Below are 11,608 nucleotides of genomic sequence, written 5' to 3' on the forward strand. Positions count from 1 at the left end.
TTTTCCTTATCCAAAACCACAACTTCCTTGTGCTTTCTGTCTGCAACAATTCAGATCCCTGTCCTTCCTTTTTCTCTGTCCTTCCAGCAATACCAGCCTTACTTCTCACTCCTTTCATGTCTTGATAGTTGTTACTTTTTCTTCTAGGCCCCTTTCTCTGCTGTCATGACTTCCAGCTTCTGTTTCTATATTGGACTGAGAATGCTATGAGATTACTTGCAGATCATTCAGCTGTCCAGTGTTCAAATCACAGATATCCAAAATGAGCTTTCAAAGCACTTTTTACTTACGTTAGATGCTGATGAACATGTAGTAATGTGCAATGATTCTTTTATCATCAACTCTTCCTTGTAATAGAATAAGACAGGGATAGGATGGGGAAAAATGAAACCCCAACTGTAAATACAACCTTGAAGCATTTAAAATGGTAAATGAAATGAACTGACAAGCCATATTTGTTGGAGTAAGAACAGTTTTCGTTCTTCTCTTCATTTATTTCTCTAGCTAGCTGAGAGTGGACTCTTCTTAGTGTATTTTGTTTTCTGGCTAATTTCTTACTGATGCACTGGGAGAACAAATATTGCAGTATAGATACAAGCATCAAAACTGTGGAAAAATTGACTTGATACAAGGTAGTATTCCAAAGTAAAAATCACTGCAGCTAACTCTAACTGGGCACATCTACATGTGCTATTCATTCACAGTTCACACCAGAGTTTACCCTTATGTCCCAGCCAACCCTGTCAACATCGACATGTGTGTTCTAGTCAGTGCCATAGCAAGGTGGGGCAAGCGGGGAGACTGCCCCAGGTGCCGAAGCAAAGGGGTGCCAACAGGCGCTGCCTAGCCAGGACGGGGTGTAGGATGGAGCCAGGAGCAGCTTGTCTGGGGGGGGGGGTGCTGCCGCTGCATGCACTCCCGGGCAAGCATGGCAGGGCACATGCGCCCCAAATCTGTGTGCAAGATGAGGGCAGGCTGCTGCTGCAGGCTTTGCCCCGGGTGCCAAACTTCATTGCTACAGCACTAGTTCCAGTGAAGTAAATAACACTGACACAGGGTAGTACTTGTGTTGACAAGTACTATCCTATGGTGGTGTTCATTATTTTACTGCAGCCTAATAGAGTAGCACGAATAGATACTGAGACTTTACTGAGGAGCTAATTAGGCAACTCCACAGTAAATGCCTTGGGTAGACCCAGTCACTGTGTATCAAAAGAACAGAATAGGCAATATGATTCTGATCTTAAGTGTACCATTTTTATATTCCTCTAATCCCAATGAGTGCAATAGAGTTGTTTGCTATTTGCACTGTGTAAGAATAGAGCCAGACCCAGGGAATTCAGAGAAAGTATAAAGGGGAAATAATAAAATCATTAGTATTCAGTTTTTAAAATTAGAATAAAGGGTTCTTTTCACAGAGTCTGTCTATATGAGAGCACACACTGATTTAACCTACTGATTGATGATTTTAGAACTGATTTAGTCAGAGATGACCCGAGCAGGGTATGGGGCCCAGGACAAATCAGCCCGTGGAGGGCCCTGGACCCAAGCACCAGGAAGCCGGCAGCAGGTTCTGTGGCGAGGAAGAGGCAGATGCCGAGCAGCTAGATATGAAGCTGGCGGCAGCATGGGAGTCGCTGCCACCACTCTGCCCAGCTCCATGAGGCCCCCCCAAAGCACAGGGCCTGGGGCAGTCACCCCGATTTGTTGGCTACAAATGTCCAACTCGGGATCCTTAAAATTCTAGTTTATTAGGCGGATTGAAACACTGTAATTAAACCTTGGGGCTGGTTCCCCCCCCCCCACACACACACAGTAGCAGGCTACAGAGTCAGGTATACCTATCCTACAAGCACTGGAGTCTGTCGTTGGGGCTTCTTTCAGCGTGGTGTTATCTTCCAGAAGGGGGGCGCCGGCTGGTCCTTCTGCCTGGACAGGTCTGGTCGAGTTGGAGATCAAGAGGGTGCCACTGAGGGTCACTTTTCACTGCCTTTTATCTGTTTCTGGCAGACTTTGGTGACTCCCCAGTTTTCAGGTTTGCCCAATCCAGGGGTCATTGACCCTCGTGGGACTTCCCCCCCCTCGGTGGCTACTGGACAGCATCTGTCAGCCCCAGGGGTTGTCCGCATGTACGTGCAGGTTTGGGAGTCCGTTGATGAATTTTGAATAGGGCTCTGGGAGCGGTTGATCTGGAGATACTCAGCCCAAAAGTTGATCCCTGGCGTGGATTAACTCAGGCCAGGGCTTCTAGCCCTAGCTCAGTGACGTTTAGAGATTTCCATGTTGTTACATTGTCTTCCATTGAGTTCTTCCGTTGGTTGATCTGCAGCTTCCCAGGTGTTAATTGCTGTGTGCTACCTTGTTACACATTCAATCTCTGATTCACTCACTCTTTCAGGGCCAGCCTGATACAGAGAAGGACAGTTTGATTCCTGCCCTTGTTAACATTGTTACAATGTATAACTTACTAAAAAACATTTAGTTGAAAGTTGAAAGGTGAGGAGTATAAAATATAAACTACAAATGCCATGGCACACAAATAGATAAAAATACCGAACTACAAGGGGAGATACAAAATGCGCACACACAAATTTTAAAACACAATTCCTTATCTTAAAGTGAAAGAGAGGGGAAGGAAGAAAAGGTAGAAAAAGAGAAACATATCCAAAGAGGGGAGAGCAAATGCAGGCAAGAGGAAAAGGGGGCTTTCTGCTACAGATTTGCCCCCCCAGGGATGGCCCTGGATTTAACCAGTGTAACCCCTGTCTGCACATTTATTTTGGTTTAAGAATGGGTTTTTCAGTTTAGCCTAAAGCAACTGGAAACTAAGAATTCACATAAGGATTTTCAGTTATTTACCTATCTTGGTTTAAAAAAGCAGTTTGAGTTAAATTGATAGTTTTCTTGTTTGGACAAGGACTCCTACTAGGTTCACACTATAGGCTTCTATAGAGTTAATTCCAGCTGAATCCAAACAAATAATAGAAAAAGCAGGTCCAGATTAATTTAAACTAGGTACATCATCAGCTTTGTCACGTAGCTCACCTACTTTTCACTCATAGTTTGTCATTAGCAGTTTATCTTATTTTTCATAGTACAGACTGTATTGATCCAAGAAGTTCTCCAAGTATTCACCAATCCTAGTTTAAGAATTCCTGTAACAATCGAGTTAGTGGTCCATCTCTAACCAATAAACAGGCAGTAAACAAACGGTAAGTTACTTACTCTGTCAAATACAACGCACACAAAACATCTGCTTTTAAACGTGTATGCATTTATGCATCTAAAATTGCAAGTGCTGAGTGTTTAACAGGTGCCCCTTGTTATATGGATTCACTTTAGATCGGTGCTTCCCCAACTTTTCCTCAGCATGCCCCATCCCCAGGTGCCCCTCACTCCCCACCCACAGCCCTCTGGCCCACCCAGAGCCTGGTTCCTCCCCTCTCTCCCCCTGCAGGTGGCAGGCTGGAGAAGAGTCCATGGTGGGGAGGATACAGGCTGCCCGCTGCAGGCTCAGGGATCCCTGCTCTGTTGCCCTCCTCCTGGGGCCTTCACAGCCCAGAGCATGGGACCCAGTGTGGGAGGATGGGGAAGCGCCGTGCCATTGCTGGGTTCGCCACGCTGGCCATGACGAGGTGCCCCCTGCCTGCCTGGTAGCAGCAGTGACAGTAGTGCAGAGTTGTGCCCCCCGCTGCTTCCAGGTGGGCAGGGGGTACCTTGCCATTTTTATTGGTGCAACCCCAAATGGAGCCACAACCCCAGCTACTGTAGGTAGTAGAAGTATCATAGTGCCTAGGAATCCCAACCAGGATTCTACTCTACCAGGCACTAAGCAAAACAGAGAATATAAAAAATGATCTCCATGTCAGAGTTTATAATCCAAGTACAATACAAAAATAAATAAATAAATAAAAGCAGATAGATGGGGGTTATGCAGGGAAACACTAAGAGAATATTGATCAGCATGATAGGCACAAGTTTTTTGCAGGCATCATGGCAAAGGAGAGTACTGAACAAGGCAATATAAAAATATTTATTTGAAAAATCCAACAGGTGGGCCATGGAGCCTGTTACTGGGGGCCAACCAAAGGAGTCAACCTTACAGTACACCACATCCTTCCCCTATGGCAGTTTCAGTGGTTTTAGAACTATTCTTCATGTCTGCTCTCAAGAATTTTGAGATGGTTTCAGCTTCCCATGTACCCTGAAAGCTCATCATGATCTTCTACTGCAATAACCCTATAGTTTGAAGAGGGTCATGCTTTAGGAAGCAGTTTTTTAATCCTGCCTTCTTCTCAGTTGTAAGGTCCTAGAATGTACCTGTGTGGGGACATCTAGGAGGAGATAGGATACAGTATTCCACAGAAATCACCAATCCTTCTTTTTCTCTTCTGTACAATCTTATTTAGTTCCTTTGAGTTAACAGAATAGGAGAGATATATCAAAGCTTGTGTGAAGAAAAGAAAAATGAGCACGTCAGTGACTGCAGAACCAAGCAACCTAGCAAAATTATATTTATAGGTATTTCTACAGCTTTCACCACTGTTGTAGGAGCTTACCAATATGTAAGGACAGGAAATACAAGAAATACGAGATTGTGGGCTTATAATAAAGCTGTGATTCACAGCAGTGGTAGCAGAAGGCTGATTTTTTTTCTGATGTCAGCCTGGAAAGCACTATGAACAGTTTTCAGGTTTTTTTGTGCCTAGAGTTTTTGAAAATCTTTTATCCCACTCAAGATCTGTCCCACTCATCAGCTAACCCATCCATTTCCCTGACGTCAGGACTTGAGGGTGAAGAAACAACTTGATATCCCCTCTGCCCTCCCCATTTTTACCCCTCTATCCCAATGGGACCAGAAAGAGCAGCAAAACTCAGACTTAATCCCTCCTGGCATCTTGTGCCCCTCACAAATCATACAAAGCTGGTGCTACTAGAGTATAGTATGTATATTCTTTTACCTTAGTTGTGACTTTCACCGATTACCACCAGATGCAACAAAAAACCCTGAAACATATCAAAATAGCCTAGGAGTACAATTATACCTAAGATTACTTTGTACTGAAAAGTGCAATTGGTGCTATTTCCATTCTGTCATGTTTGAAAACATTAGAGAGGATTCTGTTGATAATATTTTTCAGCCAAGCAGTCAAGAGATCTGAGACCCTTCACAGCAAGATTAAGCTGTAAAATATTACTCAAGATGGGACCTGATATCAAACAATTCCCAAGCTCCAAGCAGGGGCTTAATAGCGCACATTTATAAGAGAAGAGGCTGCATCAGGGACAGATCCTGCTGCCTGCTAGCATATTCCAACAGCAATAGCCAAATGGGTGACAAGGGTTAGAGTGATTCGAGTAGGCCATAAGATTCTTCCAAAGCACAAGCCAGCTCTTCCAGCTGAGCATGGGACAGGAGATCCTACTGAATCTACTGCAAAGGGAGCAGAACTGATGCTCTGCTGTGCACTCCTGAGGACATCTCATGGGGAATTCTTAGTTGGAAATAATTATTCCTGCCCATATTCCAAGCACAAGCTCATTTGTTTTCAGGGACCTAACTCATGACCTCCGTTTCTGTTCAGAGATACTCTTTACTTCAGGTGGGTATAGTGAGGGAAGTCCCTCTGGAGTTTTGGGGCAAGAAGTTCCATTCTCCCTTCCATTATCCTGAAGACAAAATGCTAATTTTAGATGCCAAACTTGTCAACAAGTTCATTCATCTCCCCAGTTTTTGGATAGTCACACTTTTTTCCCTTATATTTCCTTATTTAGGTCTTATATTAACTGGCTTGTGATGCACATCTAGCAGTAGACTTAACTCTATGTGGCAGTCCAGTCAACTCACAGGAAGGATCTACATTTTGTGGAAAATACTATTTATTACCAGCTTAGTCTTAACATTTGACCTTTGACAGTTCCAAGGATAGTTACTAAGTACTGGACTGGTACTTAGTAAAGAAAGTAAAGCTCACTTAAAATACAGAAGACCTTCATCTGTAACCTTAATGACTGGCTGACTCAAGTCACTCATTTCAACAATTCAACTGAGATCTTCACACACTTTTACAACTGTTTGCTAAATAAGGCCTCCAGTTTAACTGGGACTAATTTCTTCCCACTCCCACACCAGCCTTAGAATTCAGGGGCAATCAGACTGCAGATGAGCAAGAGCATTTCTTTTACATTACATTTTTTATGTGCTATGCTACCTACTTTCACCCCACTGAGAGTTTGCTCAGTTTGCTGGGTTATAGGACTCTGTATGAAATGTTACCTTTTAGCTTATAAGGTTAGCTAAGTGACTACTCCTTTGTATAAATCATTGTGATTTAAAAAAAAAAAAAAAGCTAGTGGCCATGAAAAGGTTATTTTGTAGAAGCACTTGCCTTTTTTGACATATTTAAAATGTCATTAATTTTGTTCTAATTGCTAATAAAATATAACAACATCTTATTGAAATAATTGTTGATAACCATTACAATAACATTTCCTTAACCACCATTTTCACAAATATTGATTAAAAGCATCAAGATCTTTTTATTTTAATATTTTAACAATCCATTTTGATCCCTGCCAAGCAGAAACAACTTTGATATTTCCAATGTTATGAAATTTGTAACATTTTTCAAGTGGCTGTATGCAGGTTCCTCTATAACAAGCTTTTAGTATGAATCAGCAACTCAGCCCCATTAAAAGTTAACTGACTGTAGGCTTTACTAGTCAGATGCATGTAATGAATTTAGCTAGTTCAACATGCTGTGGAGGTGCTGACTGACACATGAGAATAAAGCAAAATGTACTTGTAGGGGCACCACAACCACTTGCAGGGTTGATTAATCAATTTGAACCAAGACTTTCAGAAGTGACCCACTAGTTCAGCTGCCTCAGTTTGACACCTAAATGGCTTTAAGGAGTCTCCTCTAATTTGCACAAATATAAACCAGGCATAACTTTACTATAAGCAGTGATTATGACAGGAGAAGAGCTCAGAGGTTCCAAAATTAGGGACTACTTTTAGAAATACTGGCTTAAGGCTTTCCTTTCACATAGAGACTAATCTTGCTTTCACTGACCTAATAACAAAACTCCTGTTTTAATGAGATGCAGGATTAGGTCCAGGAAAGCTAAGGGATTTTTTTGTGTGCATGAAACTCAGGAGCAGGATCATACTACTTTAAAGGTGAATTTCTGTTATAGTTATTTTGAATTACCTTCCTAAAAAGTGTGTTTTGCTTATAATAAAGAATAAAATTGTTTCTTTTTGTCATTAGCTGTTCTGTAACTCCACTTCATAGAAGTAGATTAATACCATGTGCATTATATTCAGGTCTTATGCTTGACTATAATTGCAACACTTTATTAAATTGAACGAGCATTTCAAAATTCTTCAGTCAACAAACTCACAAGGTTTATTTCGTCAGGAGAGATTGAATAAATTAAGTCCTTTCCTGCTTCTGTGGGTAGAGTCACTTCAAGGAAGTCTGGGGCTTCTTGTAGCACTGGAACAGCCGGTTGCTTAAGCACCTTCCAACCAGAATGAAGGAGGCTGTTCAGGTTCCAAAGGGAAAAAATATCCATTGCAAGGAGAGCAGGTGTGAGTGCCAATAGAGAAGGTTAAAGGCTTGTTTGTTGGAAGTGTCCTATTGAAGGAGAGGAAGGGGGGAAAAGGTCTATGACAGATTCTTATATTTTATAGAGATTGAGCACTACTGTCCTACAGAATCAATGGCTATTTTAGTAGGACACACTCAAACCCCAAATTACATGATGCAGCATGAGGATAAGGGGTTGGATATTTCACTCTGTCTCTAGTGGATTGTAGACCTTTATAAATAAGGTGTTCCCTAAGCTCTCATTTAACATTTTCCAATCTGCCCATCAGTATGTTGTTATACAATGTAGAAAGATCACATAAAGGATTTCTCATTATTTGACAGAGTAGCACTTTTTTAACATTAAAGCTTGAAATTAAATTATTTTTCTCGAATCAATTTCAGTGTCATTTCTTCTAACTAGAGACATTGATGCAGTCTAATTAAACTAAAAAGAACCTCTCTGGGAGCACCTCTCCTTGAGAAAGCCTTGGAGCTGGTGAACTGGACAGCCAGGACAATAGCATTAACCCTCTTTTCCCTGCTGATAAAATAGATTACCTCAACAGGTTATAGGTTACATCAAACTTGTCACAGATTACATTAACTTATTAGATTTAGAATTATGTACTGAAATTTGCAATATGAGGAAAGATCATTTTAATTCAGCATCTTTCATTTTAACTGGTTTGATAATTGATACAATGACTCAGGCTTAATTTTCAGTCATGAAGCAGTAATGTTTCCTTACTGGAAAGCACAATAGTAACTATTTCAGTGTTTTCTTAATATTTTTGTATATATTATATTGGAACATAGCAGGAACAAAATGTCAACCACAGAAACAAAATGAATTAAAAAAATTCATTTAAACATTTCATGTGAAATCATTTTTTTAAATAATTAGGGCTCTGCTCTTAAAGTCTAAACTTTTTTCTTTGAAAGTTTAGATCTTGATTCAGATGTCTCAGGTTAGCTGCATTTCTACTTCTGTTGTTGGGGACTAAATCTATGGCTATTTAGCACCTTGCCTGAGCTGGGTATTAGAAATGCACAAAGTTGGGAGGGAAGTGAAATTTCAGTGCTGCAAAAAATCTTGATTTTTTTTTCTGACCCAAGTTAGGACAAAATGAAGACATTAAGTATTTTATGGAACAAAATATTTAATATTTCTGAATCAATACAGTTTGGAAAGAACCTCATCAAAATAAGTTAATATAATTTAAGTCAAAACAAAACAAGAAAGTCTGAATTAAACAAGAAGTTAAATACTAAATTAAATTAGAAATTTTAAAAGAAGTATTCCATTTTGATTTTGAGTCATTTCTGTTGAAAATGTTCCTGATAAACATTTTGCTTAGCAACATCTCCAGTTGGAAATTTTTCTACCAGTCCTAGGCCCACAATCATATCCAAAGTCAATGGCAATATTTTAGATGCCTTCAATAATAGCAAGATTGGGGCCTCTTGGAGTTTCTCTAAAAAAATAATAAAAAAGACCAGAATTTTGAAGGTTCAGTTCTGTGCAGGATTGACTTACAATATTAGAACAAAAATGTATCCACATTAATGAAATCCTGAGAACACATACATGAATATTACTACAAATAACTCTCAAATCTCTATGTAATTTAATCATTTTACAAAGTAGTAGTCAGTTACTTCATTCTTCTTTAATGAAATTTACTTTGCATATCCTTAAAATTATCTTGTTAAAAAGCACTTCCACAATAATTTTTTCTCCTTAATTTGCTTGTTCAATGATTCATTGAACTTGGCTCTTTTACATTTTATGAAAACTGCTTAAACTATGCATTTTAAGCATTCTACACAGATTATATTTCTGCTTGCTTAAATTAAGGAGCACAAAAATGCACCCCTTTACTGTTACCTAGTTTAAACACAGGCACACATCCGACAGACAGCCCAAATATATTGTTAGTTAAAACACTCCCAAATATGAGCTCTGAATTATGCAAATACAGCACAATTATTTAAACATACTCCATATTACTCTACAAAATGAATCAAGTTTTCAGGGTTAGCGCTGCAAAAAACATGCAAACGTTTGTATTAACTGTCCTCAGGTTTAGATGATCAGCACTCACAGCTTTTCATCTTGCTTAAAAAGAGTAAAAGCTTCTTTTGACTTCCTGAAGTTTTTTGCAAAAACTGCTACTCTTTGGAGTGCTTCTGCCAAGCCTTCACCAGTGATGGCACAACAGGGCTGTACATACCAGTTCCTGTCACTGCAGTGCTGCTTGACATGGAATTTCCTGGTTATTTCTTCAGCATTCAAAGCTCCAGGAAGATCCTGTTTGTTTGCTAGCAAAACCACAGGCACATTCTTTATACATTCATTTTTTAAGATGAGTTCAAATTCTCTCTTAGATTCTTCCAGACGTTGTTTATCAGTGCTGTCTACAACATACACCAGGCCATCCGCATTCTCCAAGTAATCGCACCAAAGTGTCCTCATTTTCTGTTGCCCTCCAATATCCCAGACTGTTAAAGCAAAATCTTTCCCAGTTTCAAGCATCTCAACGTTAAAACCAATTGTTGGGATTGTTAGGACGGCATCATTCAATTTTAACTTGTACAGTAGTGTTGATTTCCCCGATGAATCAAGCCCCAGCATTAATATCTGAGCTTGTTTTACTCTGGAGTGTTTGGAGTTCAATAGGCCCATTCTCCATGTAGTATTCCGTATGTCTTCAGATGATGTTATTTTCTATCTTCCAAGATAGGTTTGTCAGAAAGCTTGTCTTTTGTTCTCCATGAGTTGAAACTGAAGACTAAAAAAGGAGAAGAAAGTAGAATATGCTTGGTGCTATGAAAAAAGAATGAGAGCTTGTGTGTTTTTTATAGAATCCTTATCAATGTGTTAATAAGCAAACAATATTTTATGAGGGTGTAATGTTCCGTGCCTAGCCTATGGGTGGAGTAAAGGTGAATAATATTGATTGGTCACAAAGCCTAAAGGTTACTGTGTTTGAACACAGTGAACAAAGGCAATATCAAACTTACATGAAGATCCTGCTCTGTGGGTTATAAGCTTTTCATAAACTAATATGATATACTCCTCTGAACACTGAAACATCAGAGCTTTTGTGACAACATATTGGGCATGGGAACTATTCGCTCAGGAGTTCTAATCCCAGCCCTGCCACTGATTCACCTGCATGGACATGGGCAACTCACTTAAACACCCTGCTGTGCCCTTTTTTTAAAGTTAACTTGGATAATCTTGATTTACTTATCTGAGGTGCAAGGGAGAGTTGTATCAATTGTTAGTTATGGAAGTGCCTAAGCTTGCAAATCCTTCTTATGTTAAGTGTCCCATTGGCCTAGAGCAATGGTTTTCAACCTGTGGTCTGTGGACCACTGGGGGTCTGCAGTGGGGTGGCCATCACAGAGGACATTCTGTTTTTCTGCTACTCCGTCCTCTATTGATACGAAACTGGACGCCTTTATGTCCTCTATTTTTCTCTTCAAGGCATCCAGTTTTCTCTTCAAGAGAAAAATAGAGGACATAAAGGCTTCCAGCTTCATATCAATAGAGGACAGAGGACAACCAGACTGCTCTCTATGTTGTCTGCAGGCTATGTCTAAGGGGTCCACAAAAGATGGCTATGATTAACCAAAAGTATGTGACTACCCACACTTACAATATAAAGAGGTCTGCACCTCCATTTGAAATTTTTAGTGGTCCACAAATGAAAAAATTTGAAAACCACTGGCCTAGAGCAAGACAGCATAAGTGCTAACCCCAGACAGTTGAAGGCTGTAAATGCAACAAATGTATTGATTCACTAGCTGATGTTTGTATAGCTCACTGGCTTGGTAGTTTTGTGTGCTGAGCATTTGAGCATCATAGGTGTTAACAGAAGATGCAGGCATGGGCAAATCCAGGATTTTGTAAAGGGGGGTGCAGCACTTTCAGGGGTGGCTGCATTCCCATTCCCACAGTCCCCACTTACCAGTTGGGTAGGCAGCCAATGTTGTGGAAGCCA

The 11,608-nt window shown here is 40.2% G+C and overlaps 1 protein-coding gene across 1 annotated transcript; it reads right to left on the reverse strand.

The window, feature by feature from the left end:
• Positions 1–8,851: 8,851 nt before the first annotated feature.
• Positions 8,852–11,142, reverse strand: ARL14 (ADP ribosylation factor like GTPase 14). Its single transcript, XM_019491744.2, has one exon. The coding sequence runs from the start codon at positions 10,282–10,284 to the stop codon at positions 9,700–9,702; it is 585 nt and encodes a 194-aa protein (XP_019347289.1). The 5' UTR covers positions 10,285–11,142; the 3' UTR covers positions 8,852–9,699.
• Between the last annotated feature and the right edge of the window lie 466 nt (positions 11,143–11,608).

Source organism: Alligator mississippiensis, chromosome 7 (genome assembly GCF_030867095.1).
Source record: "Alligator mississippiensis isolate rAllMis1 chromosome 7, rAllMis1, whole genome shotgun sequence".
NCBI classification, from domain to species: Eukaryota; Metazoa; Chordata; order Crocodylia; family Alligatoridae; genus Alligator; species Alligator mississippiensis.